Here is a 19474-nt window from a genome sequence, read left to right as displayed (position 1 = left end):
AATTTCTCCAGATTCGCGTCATGTTCCTGCCGGTCGCGGCCGCAGATAGTGACGTTATCTAGGTAGGGGAATGTAGCCTGCAGTTCGTTCTGGTCAACCATCTGGTCCATCTCCCTTTGGAAGACCGAGACCCCATTAGTGACACCGAAGGGGACCCTAAGGAAGTGGTATAGGCGCCCATTCGCCTCGAAGGCGGTATACTGGCGGTCCTCAGGGTGGATAGGGAGTTGGTGGTAGGCCGACTTCAGGTCGATGGTCGAGAATACTTTATACTGTGCAATCTGATTGACCATGTCAGATATGCGGGGGAGGGGGTATGCGTCCAGCTGGGTATATCTGTTTATGGTCTGGCTGTAGTCGATGACCAGGCGGTTTTTATCGCCGGTCTTTACGACTACGACCTGGGCACGCCAGGGGCTGCTGCTCCCCTCGATAATGCCCTCTTTCAGGAGGCGCCGCACCTCAGAGCTAATGAAGGCTCTGTCCCCGGCGCTATACCGCCTGCTTTTGGTAGCGACGGGTTTGCAGTCAGGGGTAAGGTTAGCAAACAGAGAGGGTGGCGGGACCTTGAGGGTGGAGAGGCTGCAGGTGTTACGCGGTGGGCGGTTTAACGTTTGCTGGTTGTTGACTGTGAGTGGGGGGAGGGGTCCACCGTATGCTAGGGTTACGCTTTGGAGGTGGGATTGGAAGTCCAGCCCTAGTAGGACGGCAGCGCAGAGATGGGGGAGGACGAGGAGTTTAAAGTTTTTATACTCCGTGCCCTTAACCGACAGGGTCACGACACAGTAGCCGCTGATGTCCGTGGCGTGGGACCTCGATGCCATCGAGATTCGGCTGCGCGTTGGTAGGACAGAGAGGGAGTAGTGGCTCACCGTGTCTGGGTGGATGAAGCTCTCCGTGCTTCCGCTGTCGAACAGGCAGGTCGTGGCGTGGCCGTTCACTTTGATGTCCATCATTGACTTGGACAGATGGTGCGGGCGGGCTTGGTCCAGGGTGACGGAAGCTAGTGTGTAGCTGAGCGAGTCGTTGTCATCTGCGGGCGAGGCGGTCGGGCGTGGTGAGTAAAATGGCGTCTCCCACGAGGTAGGGCCCCATGAGGCACTATTGGGGTCGGTTGCCTTAATCAAAGATGGCCGCCCCCATGACTCATGTGTGGGGATGCTGGCCTCAGTTGCCCTAAACAAAGATGGCCGCCCCCATGACTCATGTGTGGGGATGCTGGCCTCAGTTGCCCTAAACGAAGATGGCCGCCCCCATAGTTCGCATGCGGCACTGCTGGCCTCTGAGGATCCGCTCCTGCAGGCCTTGGAGAAGTGGCCTTTCTTCAGGCAGGTTTTACATATGGAGTTCTTGGCTGGGCAGCGCGACCTCGGGTGCTTCTCCTGGCCACAAAAAAAACAGCCGGCGGCCCGATCGCGGATGCCCGATGTCGGGGCCGGTGCCGGGGGTGGCGGGGCCTGTCGGGTCCGGGATGCCGACGCAGAGGTAGGTCCCGGGGGCGGCGCTGGGAAGGGTGCTGTGGTAGGGGTCGGGCCCGAGTCCCAGGGTCGCGAGCAGTACCTGGTGAATGCTTCCTGATCTTGGTGGGCCACTTCCAGGGAGATAGCGAGGGCTTCAGCTTTTTCCATGCTGAGGTCTTTAGCTTCCAGCAGTCTTTGCCGTGAGTACTCGGACCGTAGGCCTTTCAGGAATGCGTCGCGGATATTATCTTCAGTATTTTCGGCTGCCGACACCGATTTAAACTCACAGTTCCTGGCGAGTGCATATAGCGCCTGTGAGAATTCGGCTACTGATTCTCCTGGCTGTTGCGGCCGTGATCTTAGGAGGTGCCTAGCGTACATGTAGTTTACCGGGGTCCGGTACTTCTGTTTCAGCAGGTTGATGGCGGTCTCGTAGGTAGTCATGTCCTCGATGAGAGTGTATACTCTCGGGCTCAGTTGTGCCTGCAGGACACTTAATTTGGATGCCTGAGGGACGCTGGATTCTCTCAGGTATGATTCGAAGCAGACCAGCCAGTGTTTAAAGTCTGCGGCTGAGTTTGCTGCTCGTGGGTTCAGGTCCAGGTACGGCGGTCTGAGGGCTCGCAGCCAAGCTGGCTGGTGTGGCTGTGCTCCTGGGAGCTGCGCTGGTGGCTCCTCCGCCGGTTGTGACTCGTTGTCGGACATCATTAAATTTAGTCAATAAAATTGATATACCTATCAATTCCTCCAATAAAAGGCGAAGAGTTACGAAGGTGACTAAAGGTTTTTATTGACTAAATAACAGAGCCCACTCTCGTGGGTGATCCGATCCAAGCAGGAGGAATACCAGCCAGTCGCTCACCTTTATACCTGGCCTGGTGGGTGGAGCCAAGGCGGAGTCGGCAGTGGTCATCCCAGGTATAGCAGTGTGGCAAGAGGCGACCTCGTACCGTGATACAATAGTGGTCAGTGATACAGTTATAACGAACAGTGGTGAACAGTGCTAACTACTAACAGTGATACGATAGTGAACGTGGTTTACCACACCCATTAAGCAGCCACCTGTGTTAGCTTGTTGCTCCCAAGAACGCGCTAAATGTAACAGCCCTGCTGCACTCCCCTCTGCTTCAGCTGATGTTCCAGGAGCTGATGAGCTGGCTGCTGGCACTGATCACTTCTATCTAAAATAACGACAGCAATAGAAACATAGAAAACATAGAAACATAGAAGATAGGAGCAGGAGTAGGCCATTCGGCCCCTCAAGTCTGCTCTGCCATTCAATGCGATCATGGCTGATCATCCAAACTCAATACCCTGTCCCTGCCTTCTCCCCATACTCCTTGATCCCTTTAGCCTTAAGAAATATATCCAACTCCTTCTTGAATATATTTAATGAATTGGCCTCTACTGCCTTCTGTGGTAGAGAATTCCACAGGTTCACCACTCTCTGGGTGAAGAAATTCCTCCTCATTTCTGTCCTAAATGGCTTACCCCTTATCCTTAGACTGTGACCCCTGGTTCTGGACTCCCCCACCATCGGGAACATCCTTCCTGCATCTAGTCTGTCCAGTCCTGTCAGAATTTTATAAGTTTCAATGAGATCCCCTCTCATTCTTCTAAACTCCAGCGAGTATAAGCCCAATCGACCCAATCTCTCCTCATACGTCATTCCTGCCATCCCAGGTATCAGCCTGGTGAATCTTCGCTGAACTCCTTCCATGGCAAGAACATCCTTCCTCAGATAAGGCGACCAAAACTGCACACAATACTCAAGATGTAGTCTCACCAAGGCCCTGTACAACTGCAGCAAGACATCCTTGTTCCTGTACTCGAACCCTCTTGCTATGAAGGCCAACATACCATTTGCCTTCTTAACCGCCTGTTGCACCTGCATGCTTACCTTCAGTGACTGGTGCACAAGGACACCCAGGTCTCGTTGCACTTCCCCTTCTCCCAATCTATTGCCATTTAGATAATAATCTGCCTTCCTGTTTTTGCCACCAAAGTGGATAACCTCACATTTATACACGTTATATTGTATCTGCCATGTTTCTGCCCAGTCACCCAACCTGTCCAAATCACCCTGGAGTTTCTCGGCATCCTCCTCACAGCACACATGCCCACCCAGCTTTGTGTCGTCTGCAAACTTGGAGATATTACATCTAGTTCCCTCGTCTAGATCATTAATATATATTGTGAATAGCTGGGGTCCAAGGACCGATCCCTGCGGTACCCCACTAGTCACTGCCTGCCACTTGGAAAAAGACCCGTTTATTCCAACTCTTTGCTTTCTGTCTGCCAACCAGTTCTCTATCCAAGTCAATACCTTGCCCCCAATCCCATGTGCCTTAACTTTACACGCTAATCTCTTATGCGGGACCTTATCAAAAGCCTTCTGAAAGTCCAAATACACCACATCCACTGGTTCTCCCTTATCTATTTTACCAGTTACATCCTCAAAAAATTCCAGTAGATTAGTCAAGCACGATTTACCTTTTCTAAATCCATGTTGACTTTGTCTGATCCTGTCACTGTTTTCCAAGTGCTCTGCTATTACATCTTTTATAATGGACTCTAGCATTTTCCCCACTACCAATGTCAGGCTTACTGGTCTGTAATTCCCCGTTTTCTCTCTACCACCTTTTTTGAATAGTGGGGTAACATTAGCTACCCGCCAATCCATGGGTACTGTTCCAGATTCCACCGAATGTTGGAAGATGATCAGCAATGCATCTACTATTTCTAGGGCCACTTCCTTAAGTACCCTAGGATGTAGATTATCAGGCCCTGGGGATTTATTGGCCTTCAATCCCGTCAATTTCCCTAACACCATTTCCCTACAAATACTGATTTCTTTCAGTTCCTCCCTTTCATCAGACCCTATGTTCCCCAACATCTCTGGGAGGTTATTTATGTCCTCCTTTGTGAAGACAGAACCAAAATATGTATTTAATTGGTCCGCCATTTCTTTGTTCCCCATTATAAATTCCCCTGATTCTGACTGCAAGGGACCTACGCTTGACTTCACCAATCTTTTTCTCTTCACATATCTATAAAAGCTTTTACAGTCAGTTTTTATGTTCCCTGCAAGCTTACTCTCATATTCTATTTTCCGAGTTCTAGATACTCCATTCCAGGGGAAACAGCCTCTCAGCATCTACCCTGTCAATCCCCTCAGAATCTTCTATGTTTGAATGAGATCACGTCTCATTCTTCTAAACTCCAGAGAGTATCCACAGAGATCTGCTCAATCTCTCCTCATAGGATGTTTCCCCTGGCTGGGGAATCTAGAACCGGGGGTCACAGTCTCAGAATAAGGGGTCGGCCATTTAGGACTGAGATGAGGAGAAATGTCTTCACTTAGAGGGTGGTGCATCTCTGGAATTCTCTACCCCAGAGGGCTGTGGAGGCTCAGTCGTTGAGTATATTCAAGACAGACATCGATACGTCTTTGAATATTAAGGGAATCAAGGGATATGGGGATAGTGCAGGAAAGTGGAGATGAGGCAGAAGATCAGCTATGATCTTATTGAATGGCGGAGCAGGCTCGAAGGGCCAAATGGCCGACTCCTGCTCCTATTTCTTATGTTCTTATAAGACAACCCTCTCATCCCAGGGATCAATCTAGTGAACCTTTATTGCGTGTTGGACATCAACTTCAAAGATGCCTCACGGAATGGATGCACCTGAGGAGTGATGATTGTGATGTAACCTTTGCAGATTTATTTGCTAATCATCCACAGCTGTCACCATAAATACGTTGTTGATACATTGGGGCCGAGTTTCAGTAGCTTCACCAGAATGGCCTGAAAATTATTACCCCGTTTTAATAAAGGGTCAGTGGATTGGATTGCTTTATTTAACACGAAAAGGCAAATTTTATTGGCAATGTGCAACATGACCCAGACTCTGTTTAAAATTATCGTTTGTGATTTCTTCATAACACCAGTTTATCTTCAGTCATACAAGAATCAGATAGTCAGAATTGGCAGCAGCAAGATGGCAAAGCTCAAAGTCTTCATACTGACATGGAACGTGTCATCAAGCACCATAACCCTTAAATGAAAACATTCACTGGGGCTCATTCGCAAATACAAAGGCCTCACTAACAGAACTGAGAGGTTATACTTCTCAGAAAAGATTCAACAGGTTGGGGTGCTTTTTTCTAGAATAGAGAGGGGAAAGGGGTGACCTGATAGAGGTCTTTTAGATTATGAAGGGGTTTGATTTGGTAGACGTAGAGAAGATGTTTCCACTTGTGGGGGAGACCAGAACTAGGGGCCATCAATATAAGATAGTCACTAATCAATCCAATAGGGAATTCAGGAGAAGCTTCTTTACACAGAGAGTGACCACAAGGAGTGGTTGAGACAAATAACATCGATGCATTTAAGGGGACGCTAGATAAACACATGAGGGAGAAAGGAATAGATGATTATGCTGATAGGGTTAGTTGAAGAGGAGTGTGAGGAGGCTCGTGTGGAGCATAAACACCGGCATAGACCAGTTGGGCCGAATGGCCTGTTTCTGTGCTGTAAATTCAATGTAATATGTAAGATGCGGACTGGAATCCAATGAATTGAGGTGATTATCTTCGGAGACCATGACCGGAGCTGCAACAAAGTGTGGAATTCCATACATTTGTCTTCCTTGCCTCTTACTATCTGAAATCCAAGCTTGAGATCAGCTAACCATTACTAACCATCATTCATTATTATTTTCTCTTCTACTGTTTTGAATCTTGACGATGTCCTGCCCTACAAGCCCTTGGCCCCTCACTCAGGTTTATTAAGCATAATAAACACATACTTTGAATTGGAAAGGGCAGACGTTGATGATGAAGTCCAACACCGCCTTCAGTGTGCCTGTGTAGCCTTCGGTCACCTGAGGGAGAGAGTGTTTGAAGACCAGGACCTCAAACCCGGCACCAAGCTCATGGTCTCCAGCAGCAGTGATACCTGCCCTGCTGTATGCCTCAGAGACATGGACCATGTACAGCAGGCACCTCAACGCACTGGAGAGGTACCACCAACGCTGCCTCCACAAGATCCTGCAAATCCATTAGCAGGATAGGCACACCAACGTCAGTGTTCTCGCTCAGGCCAACATCCCCAGCATCGAAGCTTTGACCACACTCAATCAGCTCCGATGGACGGGTCACATCGTCTGCATGCCCGATAAGAGACTCCCAAAACAAGCGCTCTACTCGGAGCTCCGACACAGCAAGAGAGCCCCAGGTGGGCAGAGGAAACGCTTCAAGGACACCCTCAAAGCCTCCTTGAAAAAGTGCAACATCCCCACAGACACCTGGGAATCCCTGGCCCAAGACCACACAAAGTGGAGAAGAAGCACCCGGGAAGGCGCCGAACACCTCGAGTCTCTTCGCTGGGAGCAAGCGGAAACCAAGCGCAAGGAGCGCACATCAACCCAAGCACCCCACCCACCCGCCCCTTCAACCACCATCTGCCCCACCTGTGACAGAGACTGTAGGTCTTGCATTGGACTCATCAGTCACCTGATAACTCATTTTTAGTGTGGAAGCAAGTCATCCTCAGTTCCGAGGGACTGCCTAAGAAGAACAAGATTATTTTCTCTTCTACTGTTTTAAACCTTGGCGATGTCCTGCCCTACACGCCCTTGGCCCCTCACCTAGGTTTATTTAGCATAATAAACACATACTTTGAATTGGAAAGAAGGCTGTAAATGCTCTGGCTGCAGTAATGCAACAGAGCTAGTTTCATGTAGGCCACTGCCCTTGTCAACATCGTTCCCCCTAAGATCGTGAGGTCCCGCGCAGGCCGCTCACCAGCTGTTGCCACTGGAAAAGATATCGCGCAGCAAATTTAAAGGGACCACGCACGGAAAAAAACAATTAGAGGGAACATTGCTCATCAACCCATTACATTTTTACAATGTTGATGAAGAGGAATTGTGTAATTGGAAACCGAAGTCATTCATTATGTTTGGAAACTTGATTAGAATGACACTAAGATTACCTCAATGATCTTAACTGTTTTCCATTTCTCGCAGGAAGCTGGTGATTATATTAACATGCTCCAGTGAATGTCTTACTAATATTCTTTGCTGTTGGTCTGATTCTAGTTTGTACTTGTTGCTGCAGGTTTAAAGTTAACGGGAGGAATCGGCAGTAAGTGGCAAGGTGTTTATGTGCTGGAGGTTGTGCCGGATTCCCCCGCCTTTCTGGAAGGAAGCCTGCAGCCAAAGGACAAGATTCTTTACATCTGTGATATGTGCACCATGGGCATGACCTTGGATGATGCAGTGAGAGCTTGTGACACTGAAAATGGCCAAATAAAAATCAAGGCCCTGAGGTAAGGCAGTCTCTTAGTAAAGCTTCGCAAATGGCATTGCCTGACTGTTTGCAGTTACAAGACCCAATTATAGCAAATTCCCTGGCCGCACGGCATTCGGTCTAGTGGTATGTCAATATAAAGAAAATACTCAAATCTCAGATAAATTAGACTCGCTGGGTCTTCCCTCTCAACACGCAGCCGCTAAGCTGAATTCAGCTACGGGCCAGCTCATAAGCAGCTCCATTGATATCCTGTCCATGGAAGTTCAAAAGAAAGAACGTGCATTCATATAGCACCTTTCATAACCTTAGGGCATCCCAATGTGCTTCACAGCCAAGTACTTTTGAAGTATAATCACTGTTGTAATAAAGGTAATATATCTAACAATACAGCAGCTAATTTGTGCACAGCAAGGTCCCACAAACAGCAACGAGATAAATGACCAACTAAACTGTTTTCGGGATGTTGGTTGAGGGATAAATGTAGGCCAGAACACTGGGAGTCCTGACCCTGCTCTTCTTTGATTTGTGCTAAGGGATCTTTTACGCCCACCTAAGAGGGCACCTCCGACAGTGCAGCACTTCCTCAGTACTGCACTGGCGTGTCAGCTGAGATTATGTGCTCAAATTTCTGGAAAGGGGCTTAGAACCCACAACCTTCATGACTTAAAGTCAAGAACACTACCACTGACCCAAGGCTGACACCTAGGGGTAGATATTGCTGAACCTGCCGGGAAGAAGGCGGGACTTCAACTTTCGGGTTTTTGACCTGCCTACATCGACGTCCGGCCAATCAACGCGATTTTCCCTTGATTCCCAGCAGGCTCAGCAGGCCAATTAAGGGCCACCCGGCAACAGGTGACGTCACAGACTGCAATTTCATCTGTCAAGATTTCTTGACAGATGAAATATCAGTGCTTCACAGCTGTTTGAAGCTGTGAAACACTGACAGTCTGAATTCTAACATGAGTCCTTCTGCACAGACTCAGATAGAACTCTCAGCAGCACTCAAAGCTGAAGGCTGTCACTTTTCACAGATCGCAGCCGTTCAGCTTTAAGTTCTGGCTGAGTGATGGGCTCCCGACGGCTACAGGAAGAAAGGCTGTTAAGGTAAGTACAGGTAAGTAAAAGTTCTTTACACACTTTAGACACACCAAACACACTTACCTTTGCACTCATGCACCCATCACTCACCTGAGCACCGACATCGCGACCCCTCCAACTCCTTCAACCCGACGGCCCGCCTGCTCAACCTGGCGTGGTTTGGAGCCGTCGGGAATCCCACACAAAACCCCTCAAAATAGGGATTAGGCTAAAAACTACCTGTTAACAGGCAGCTAATTGGCACTAATCCCTTCCCGCCTGGTTTCGGCGGGTCCCAGTGCGGGGCAGGTACCCGCCGCCCCTGAAAGTTGCGTGGGCGGGGTTTTGGGCGGGATGGTGTCGGGACCCCCAAATTTGGGATTTCCGCCCCCCCCACACGCCTGAAACCCCACCCAATGGCTCCAGGAAAATCGGGGCCCTAAAGTTTATCACTTTGGCAGAAGGAACAGGGAGAGGCAATATACACTTAATGGCACAGTTTTAAAGAGTGTGCAGGGACAGGGGGACCTGGGAGTTAATGTGCATAGGTCCCTGAAGGTGGCGGGACATATTGAGCGAGTGGTTAGCAAAGCATATGGGATCTTGGGCTTCATAAATAGAGGTATTGAGTACAAAAGTAGAGAAGTTATGCTGAACCTTTATAAAGCGCTGGTTAGGCCACAACTGGAGTATTGTGTCCAGTTCTGGTCACCACACTTTAGGAAGGATGTGAAAGCCCTTGAGAGGGTGCAGAGGAGATTTACCAGAATGGTTCCGGGGATGGGGGATCTTAGCTACAAGGACAGGTTGGAGAAGTTGGATTTGTTTTCATTAGAGCAAAGGAGGTTGAGGGGTGATTTGATAGAGGTGTACAAGATTATGCCGGGTTTGGATAGGCTAGACGGGGAAAGGCTGTTCCCACTAGTTGATGGTACAAGGACTAGGGGACACAGATTTAAGGTTTTGGGCAAGAGATACAGGGGGGATCTGAGGAAAAAAAAATTTACACAGCGAGTGGCGAGGACCTGGAATTCGCTGCCGACGGAAGTGGTGGAAGCGGAGACACTCAATGTTTTCAAGGGGAGACTGGATAGGCACTTGAGGGAAATAAACTTGCAGGGCTATGGGGATAGAGCGGGGGAATGGGACTGACTGGATTGCTCTAGAGAGAGCCGGCACGGACTCGATAGGCCGAATGGCCTCCTTCTGTGCCGTTATAACTCTATGACTTCCTTACCTGTTGGATATTGCTGTCTGATTAGCCATTCTTGTCCACTTTACACATATGCAACAACACAGCAAAGGACTGAATTTCCCATAACTTATAGAAAGAAAGAACTTGCATTTCTATAACGCCTTTTACGGCCGCAAGATGCTTCACAGCCAATTATGTACATTTAAAGTCTAGTTACTGTTGTTATGTGGGGAAAGGTCGCAGTCAACTTGTGACTTCAAGGTCCCACAAACAATAATAAGATTAATCTGTTTTAATGATGTTGGTTGAGGGATAAATATGAGTCAGGACACCAGGGAGAACTCCCCCACTTATGGGGTCCTGGTGTGTTGGTGGAAAGGAGATTATTGTGTTGTATGCCTATAATACTCGTGACTATCCTCATTGGAGGTTTGGGACAGGTAAGCAGGGTTTCTCTGGGGTAGAGGTGGCTGCAAGATGACGTGTCTGACAAACAAGTCAACCGTCCATACAAGTATCAGTAATCTAATTCTGTACCAGGCAGGCCTACAACACTCCAGAGCACTGTTGATGATTGACCTGCCAACTAATGGAACCTGGAGGGATAGACTTGTCACTGGGTGTGGGGCAGCATTTTTCCAGCCTCGCTCCAGATAGACCCTGCCAACCAGTGCCCAGTAGATGGTCCTACTTGGACATGTAGCAAGAAGCTTACCAGAGCTCTAAATTGATAACTTACAAGCTTTTAGCTAGTTACCCAATGCAAACTGAGAAGCTCCTAAATCTTGGCCCTGCCAAGTGTACTTTAGCTATTTGGATTTGGTCAGCAGGATCCCAAGGTACTTTACAGGAGCGTATTCAGATAAAAATTTACACACAGACAAAGAAGGAGATATTAGGAAGAGTGATCAAAAGCTTGGTTAAAGAGCTGGATTTTAAGGAGAGTCTTAAAGGAAGAGAGGGAGGTGGAGAGAAAGAGAGATCTATGGAGTGAATTCCAAGATGGGGGCCTAGGTGGCTGAAGGCATGGCCACCAATGGAGGGTGAAGGAAGTGAGGAACGCGCAAGAGGCCAGCGTTGGAGGAACGGAGCCCTAATAAACACCGTCAACAATTGCAAATTTCTGCTTTCACTGAGCTGAGCACTAATGCAACTGGGTTTGTTCAATTTGAAATGACTTGACAAGCTTGCTCGCTGCTCAGAGTTTACGCAGACACGTTAAAGCTTTGCTTTCTAACTACAGTCCAGGTTTCTTTGGATCTCCATCCATTTTGTTGTGTTGCAAGTTGCAGCTGCTTTTTTGTTTTTAAAAATTTCATGCACTTTGCATTATAATCTCCAAAGGCAACTAGCCTCAGTTATTAATGCAGATTCACGTGGTGATGTCACTGGTGCGTGGTGATGTCACTGGTGCGTGGTGATGTCACTGGTGCGTGGTGATGTCACTGGTGCGTGGTGATGTCGCTGGTGCATGGTGATGTCACTGGTGCGTGGTGATGTCACTGGTGCGTGATGATGTCGTTGGTGCGTGGTGATATCATTGGTGCGTGGTGATGTCACTGATGCGTGGTGATGTCACTGGTGCATGGTGACGTCATTGGTGTGTGGTGACATCATTGGTACGTGATGATGTCACTGGTGCATGGTGATGTCATTTTCCCCGTTGTACCCATTGACAGCATCAAGCATAGACCTGGTCAGGTGTGATTCAGTGCTTCATGTATATTGGCCCAACAATAGCAATGACAATCATCCCAACTCACGATGCTATCATTGTTCTAGGGCGAATACAGCTGTCCTGGTGGCATTGGCCGCTCCACAGGGAGAGCAGTGGAGTTCTCCCCGGTGTGCTGAACAACAATTATCCCTCAACCAACACCTAAAAACAGATTATCTGGTTATTATTTGGCAAGGACACGCAAGGATGCTTACTGGTAACCATGGAATATAAATGCGAGACGGTCACTAGGAATTTTCCAATACTGGTGAATATTCCCGGATAATCCACCTAACTTTCTCAATTGTTATGTGTGAAGTTTATCAGTGACCGATTTATTTTTGCTATTGGCAGCCTGTCCATCATTTTCATCAGTGGTGCCCATTCACGAGGGTGTTTGAAGTTGTTCTGGAGGCAGTGGGCGCCGTGTGATGTCATCACTTAATGATCTGAACAAACTAGGGCACTTGACACTTTGATGCAAACAAAGAAATTCACTGTCTGAGGACCTAGTGGACAAAGGTACCACCCAGTGCAGTACCGAGTATACAGACCAGAAGATCTTGTGGCGTACCGATCACAGAAAGGACACAATCCGCTTTTCGGTCCGTAGACTATAAATCAGGCGTCATGCCTTTAAGAAGGATCACACCTTTAAGAAACTCGATCTGCAACATAGTTAAGCCCAGAGCGGGGGAGGGGCAGTCGAAGCTGTGGACTGATGAAAAGCAGTCAGACTTGGTGTAAGCTCTGACGCCATTTTGTGTTCAACATGTAGCCTCAACAATTAAACCTTTTCTGTTGAACCTCTCCGAGTTCAGTATTTTTTGCTAGGAGTACGTAGACTCCTACATTGGTGACCCCGACGCTCAGGACGACTCCTAAGCGTAACCATGGCTGACACAAACGCAGTTTCTGTGAAGCTGCCGGAGTTCTGGGAGAACCTAGCCACCGCCTGGTTCCTTCAAGCCGAATCGCAATTCCGACTCCAAGGCATCACCGCTGACGCAACGATGTACGACTACCTCCTCGCCTCCCTAGGCAGCTCCACAATCACGAAAGTCTGGACAACACTACAAGAGCCTCCGGAGGAAGGCAAGTACGCACATCTCAAGGCCGCGCTCCTCAAAAAATTCACAGCCTCCCAATTTTTGCGCAACTGCCACCTCCTCGACCTCCCGGGCCTCGGTGACTCCACGCCGTCAGACTTGCTCTCACACACGCTTGCTCTGACCGACGAGAAACTGCCCGGCTCCCTCTTCCGCACGCTCTTTATCCGCCAACTACCTCCCAGCATCCGCCCGGCGATCGTGGCGTCCAGCCTCACGGACCTCGAGGTCCTGGCCGACGAAGCCAATAAGCTCCTGTCCGCCGGCTCCAACCACGCCGTCACCCCCGACCTGGCCTCCGCAGCGTCGGCGCGCGCTCCACCCTCTATCGCGCGGCCACTCAGCTCGGCCACGAGGCCCCCCAGGCCCCCACGTCCCCCAAGCCCTCCGACCCAGGGCTACTGCTACTTCCATACCCGGTTCGGCGCACGTGCACGCCGCTGCAGCCATCCCTGCACGTTTCCAACCACCCCCACACCGGCCTACATGATGGCCGTGGGGCAAGCAGGCGCGCTGCTGTACGTTACGGACAGCGCCTCCGGACGCCATTTCCTATGTGACACAGGCGCGCAGCGCAGCATCATCCCGCGTCCGCCCTCGAGATCCAGCGAGGCGGCCGCGGCCCTGCGCTGGCTGCCGCCAACAGCACCGACATCCGGACGTACGACACCCGTCACCATCGACCTCGCAGGCCGCCGCTACCACTGGGAGTTTATCACCGCCAAGGTGCTCTCCCCGCTCCTCGGTGCGGATTTCCTGTGCGCCCACGGCCTGTTGGTCGACATGCCTCAGCGCTGCCTCGTGGACATGAACACCATGTCACCTATCCCGGGCGCCATGGCCCCCCCTCAACCCACCGAAATGGCGTGGCAGTGCCGCGCCCGCTCAACGGACGACTACTCAGCACTCCTGGCTGAGTTCCCAGCATTTACTAACCCGACCTTCTCTGCGAAAGTTGCTAAGCACGGGATAGAATACTTCATCCCCACCACAGGCCCACCGGTGTATGCCCACGCCCGCAGGCTGGACCCGGCCAAGCTGGAGATCGCGCGGGCCGAGTTCGCCACAATGGAACAGCTCGGCATCATCCGCCGCTCCAACAGCCCCTGGGCCTCCCCACTCCACATCGTCACCAAACCCGACGGGGGATGGCGCCCCTGCGGGGACTACCGGTGCCTAAACGACGCCACCACGCCGGATCGGTACCCCATACAGCACATTCAAGACTTCTCGGCTAGACTGGCCGGCCGCTCAGTCTTCTCCAAAGTCGACCTGGTGCGCGGTTACCATCAGGTGCTAGTCCACCCCACGGACGTTCCCAAGACGGCCATAATCACCGCTTTTGGACTATTCGAGTTCCTCCGAATGCCCTTCGGCCTCAAAAACGCAGCCCAGGCCTTCCAGCGGCTCATGGACTCGGTCCTCCGGGACCTGAAGTTCCTCTTTGTCTACCTGGATGACATCCTGGTAGCTAGTTCCTCCAAGCAGGAACACATCAAGCACCTCCACACCCTGTTCCAGCGGCTCAGTGAGCACGGGCTCATCATCAGCCCAGCCAAGTGCCAATTCGGCCTCAGCAGGATCGAATTCCTCGGCCACCACATCACGCAGGACGGAGCCATTCCCCTGCCCGCCAAGGTGCAAGCCGTCCAGCAGTTCCCCCGGCCTACCACCATCAAAGGCCTCCAGGAGTTCTTGGGGATGATCAACTTTTACAACCGCTTCTTTCCCAGAGCGGCCTCCCTCATGCGGCCCCTATACGAAGTCCTCCGGGGTAAGAAAGACAGAATGGCGATCGAGTGGTCAGCGGACATGTTGACCGCTTTCGACTCGACCAAAAAGGCGCTCGCCGACGCCACCATGCTCGCTCACCCACAGCCCAATGCCAGGGTGGCCCTCACCACGGACGCCTCCGACCACGCGGTCGGCGCCGTGTACGAACAGTGGGTCGACGGGGCCTGGCAACCGCTGGCCTTTTTCAGCCGCCAACTGCACCCCCCGGAGGCCAAATACAGCGCCTTTGACCGCGAGCTCTTCGCACTGTACCTGGCAGTCCGCCATTTTAGATTTCTTCTGGAGGGCCGCCCCTTCACCACGTTTGTCGACCACAAACCCCTGACATTCGCGATGGCGAAATCTGCTGACCCGTGATCAGCCAGGTAACAACGCCAGCTCGCCGCGGTGTCCGAATTCACCACGGACATCCGGCATGTCTCCGGTCGAGACAACGTGGTGGCCGACTGCCTATCCCGCCCCACCGTCCACGGCGCCCACCTGGCAGTGGACTATGCTCAACTGGCAGCGGAGCAACGCACCGACCCCGATCTGCTCTTCGCGCCCACAACCCTCCCAGGGCTGCGACTGACCGACGTCGCCTGCGGCCCGTCCGCCGTCACAGTCAAATGCGACACCTCCCTGGCGCAACCCCGCCCCGTAGTCCCGGCGTCCTGGCGAAAACAGGTGTTCGACATCGTCCACGGTCTCTCACACCCCGGCACCCGCGCGTCCATTAGACTGGTGGCCAACCGATTTGTCTGGCGCGGCCTGCGCAAAGATGTGCGCGTCTGGTCCAGATCCTGCATAGCTTGCCAGCGTGCCAAAATCCACCAGCACGTCAAAGCCCCACTCGAGGAGTTCACCGTGCCAGAAAGAAGGTTTGACCACATCCACATCGACCTCGTCGGCCCCCTGCCGCCATCACAAGGTCACACGCACCTGCTAACAATCGTGGACCGTACCACCCGCTGGCCCGAGGCCATTCCACTGACGTCCACCACCACCGCCGACATCGCGAGGGCGTTCATCGGTACCTGGGTCGCTCGGTTCAGCGTCCCCTCCGACATGACATCGGATAGAGGCCCGCAGTTCACCTCTGATCTGTGGGCCGCCATCGCCCGAAACCTCGGAGTGGCCGTTCACCGCACCACGGCTTACCACCCCCAAGCCAATGGACTGTGCGAGCGATTCCACAGGTCCATGAAGGCGTCCCTCCGCGCCAGCCTCGAGGACAAGGCTTGGATCGACCGCCTCCCGTGGGTGCTACTTGGCCTACGCTCCACGGTCAAGGAAGACCTGCAAGCCTCGGCGGCGGAACTCGTGTACGGCCAGCCGCTGCGCGTACCCGGAGAGTTCCTGCCCACCGCCACGACCCCCTGGTCGGCTGACCAGCAACGCGCGCTTTCGCCAACCGAGCACAACAGTTCGCTCCGGTGCCCACCGGCCGGCACGGCGAACCAGCAACCCGCGTACCACCTAGCCTGCACATGGCCAAATTTGTTTTCGTGCGCCATGACGCCCACCGAGGACCTCTACGGCCCCCATACGACGGACCCTACAAGGTACTCCAGACGGGGAACAAGTTCTTCCTCCTCGAAGTGGGCGGCAGAACTGACAAGGTGTCGTTCGACCGGCTCAAGCTGGCGCACCTAGAGCCCGACGAACCCGTTCAAGTGGGCCAACCCCCACCGCGGGGCAGACCGCCTAAGAGCCCGACGCGTCCGACTGCCCCGCTCCCGACACCAACTGCCAAGAGCCGTTCCAGCCATGCCATCAAGCCGCCACGCCGGTTCGTACACTCCCTACTAGCGGATTCTGGGGGGAGCTGTGTGGCGTACCGATCACAGAAAGGACACAATCCGTTTTTCGGTCCGTAGACTATAAATCAGGCGTCATGCCTTTAAGAAGGATCACACCTTTAAGAAACTCGATCTGCAACATAGTTAAGCCCAGAGCGGGGGAGGGGCAGTCGAAGCTGTGGACTGATGAAAAGCAGTCAGACTTGGTGTAAGCTCTGACGCCATTTTGTGTTCAACATGTAGCCTCAACAATTAAACCTTTTCTGTTGAACCTCTCTGAGTTCAGTATTTTTTGCTAGGAGTACGTAGACTCCTACAATCTGGTCATTATCACATTGCTGTTTGCGGAAGCTTGCTATGCGCAAATTGGCTGCCGCGTTTCCTACATTATGACAGTAACTACACTTCAAAAGTATTCAGCTGTATACGTGGCTAGAGAAATGGTGCAAGGGGGAGGGATTCAAATTCCTGGGACATTGGAACCGGTTCTGGGGGAGGTGGGACCAGTACAAAACAGACGGTTTGCACCCGGGCAGGGCCGGGACCGATGTCCTAGGGGGAGTGTTTGCTAGTGCTGTTGGGGAGGGTTTAAACTAAAATGGCAGGGGGTTGGGAACCTGTGCAGTGAGACAGAGGAAAGGGAAGCAAGGATAGAAGCAAAAGACAAGAAGGAGAAAAGCAAAAGTGGCAGTCAGAGAAATCAAGGGTTTAAATCAAACATGGCCACAGTAAATAATAATTCTAAAAGGTCTAAGAGTGTTAAAAAAACAAGCCTGAAGGCTTTGTGTCTTAACGTGAGGAGCATTCGTAATAAAGTGGATGAATTAGCGGCGCAAATAGATGTAAACGGATAAGATATGATTGGGATTATGGAAACATGGCTCCAGGGTGACCAAGGCTGGGAACTCAACATCCAGGGGTATTCAATATTCAGGAAAATAGGCAAAAAGGAAAAGGAGGTGGGGTAGCATTGCTGGTTAAAGAGGAGATTAACACAATAGTAAGGAAGGATATTAGCTCTGATGATGTGGAATCTGTATGGGTAGAGCTGAGAAATACCATGGGGCAGAAAACGTTAGTGGGAGTTGGATACAGACCCCCAAACAGTAATGCTAAGGTTGGGGATGGCATTAAATGGGAAATTAGAGATGCATGCAATAAGGACACAGCAGTTATCATGGGTGACTTTAATCTACATATAGATTGGGCTAACCAAATTAGTAACAATACTGTGGAGGAGGAATTCCTGGAGTGCATATGGGATGGTTTCCTGGACCAATATGTCGAGGAACCAACTAGAGATCAGGCCATCTTAGACGGGGTATTATGTAATGAGAAAGGATTAATTAGCAATCTTCTTGTGCAAGGGCCGTTGGGGCGGAGCGATCATAAATATGATAGAATTCTTCATTAAGATGGAGAGTGAAGTATTTGACTCAGAGACTAGGGTCCTGAATTTAAATAAAGGAAACTACGATGGTATGAGGCGCGAGTTGGATAGGATGGATTGGGGAGCGTTACTTAAAGTGTTGATGATGGATAGGCAATGACAAACATTCCAAGATCGCATGGATGAACTACAGAATTTGTTCATCCCTGCTTGACATAAATATAAAACAAAAAAGGTGACTCAACCGTGGCTAACAAAGGAAATTAGGGATAGCATAAGATCCAAGGAGAGGACATATAAATTGGCCAGAAAAAGCAGCAAACCTGAGGATTGGGAGCAGTTTAGGATTCAGCAAAGGAGGACAAAGGGATTAATTAAGAGGGGGGGAAATAGAGTATGAGAGTAAGCTTGTAGGGAACATAAAAACTGACTGTAAAAGCTTTTATAGATATGTGAAGAGAAAAAGATTGGTGAAGTCAAGCGTAGGTCCCTTGCAGTCAGAATAAAGGGAATTTATAATGGGGAACAAAGAAATGGCAGACCAATTAAATACATACTTTGGTTCTGTCTTCACAAAGGAGGACACAGATAACCTCCCAGAGATGTCGGGGAACATAGGGTCTAATGAGAGGGAGGAACTGAATGAAATCAGTATTTGTAGGGAAATGGTGTTAGGGAAATTGACAGGATTGAAGGCTGATAAATCCCCAGGGCCTGATAATCTACATCCTAGGGTACTTAAGGAAGTGATCCTGGAAATAGTAGATGCATTGCTGGTCATCTTCCAAAATTCTATAAACTCTGGAACAGTTCCCATGGGTTGGAGGGTAGCTAATGTTACCCCACTATTCAAAAAAGGTGGTAGAGAGAAAATGGGGAATTATAGACCGGTAAGCCTGACATCGGTAGTGGGGAAAATGCTAGAGTCCATTGTAAAAGATGTAATAGCAGAGCACTTGGAAAACAGTGACAGGATCGGACAAATTCAACATGGATTTACAAAAGGTAAATTGTGCTTGACTAACCTACTGGAATTTTTTGAGGATGTAACTGGTAGAATAGATAAGGGAGAACCAGAATTCTGGAGAGATTCAACGCTGTGTGAAGGAGTTTTGGGTACTGAGCAGCACTTTGCAGGTTAATTTTGATTTGCCCTTCCTTGGCCTAGAAATTGAGGTTGCGCTGCGCCGGGGCTTAACGCCGGAAATTTAGCGCCGGTGCTAAGTCGCGCTGTGCGCGCCAAAAATTCAGTAGCGCCACGCCCAAACGGCTGCCGGCGCTACTGAAGGCTGTTTGCGCCTGAAAACTGGCGCTACGCGCCGCATTGCGGCGCTATTCCGGCGCTGCGGCGCCCGATGCGGTGCGGCAGGCTCGGGAAGTGCAGGCCTCCTCCTTCCATTAAGGAGGAGCTGCCTGCACCCGGCCGCGGCCCGCGCAAATCTCTGCAAAAATGAGCCCGGCACCTCGGACAAGTGCCGGGCTTGCATCTGTTCCGGGGGGGGTGGGGGAAGAAGTCCGGGGAGGGAGCTGCGGGCAGGCGGCCGGCGGGAAAGCGGCCGGCCGCCGCGCCTCCTTAAAGCGCCGGCGCAGACTCCAGCAACACTCGTTTGCCGGAGTCTTAGTTGCGGCTGC

The 19474-nt window shown here is 51.0% G+C and overlaps 1 protein-coding gene across 7 annotated transcripts in view; it reads left to right on the top strand.

Moving 5' to 3' along the window:
* ptpn20 (protein tyrosine phosphatase non-receptor type 20) overlaps positions 1-19474 on the top strand; it is a 505217-nt gene that overhangs the window by 382237 nt on the left and 103506 nt on the right. For all 7 annotated transcript variants that reach the window (XM_085970355.1, XM_085970356.1, XM_085970357.1 and 4 more), the window contains one exon: positions 7582-7792. In XM_085970355.1, the coding sequence (XP_085826481.1) occupies positions 7582-7792 (211 nt within the window). The remainder of the gene's footprint in view (positions 1-7581; positions 7793-19474) is intronic.

The sequence above is a fragment of the Somniosus microcephalus genome, chromosome 29 (genome assembly GCF_052327205.1).
Source record: "Somniosus microcephalus isolate GS21.2 chromosome 29, FLI_Smic_1.0, whole genome shotgun sequence".
Classification (NCBI taxonomy): domain Eukaryota; kingdom Metazoa; phylum Chordata; class Chondrichthyes; order Squaliformes; family Somniosidae; genus Somniosus; species Somniosus microcephalus.
This window is presented reverse-complemented; position numbering and strand designations above follow the sequence as displayed.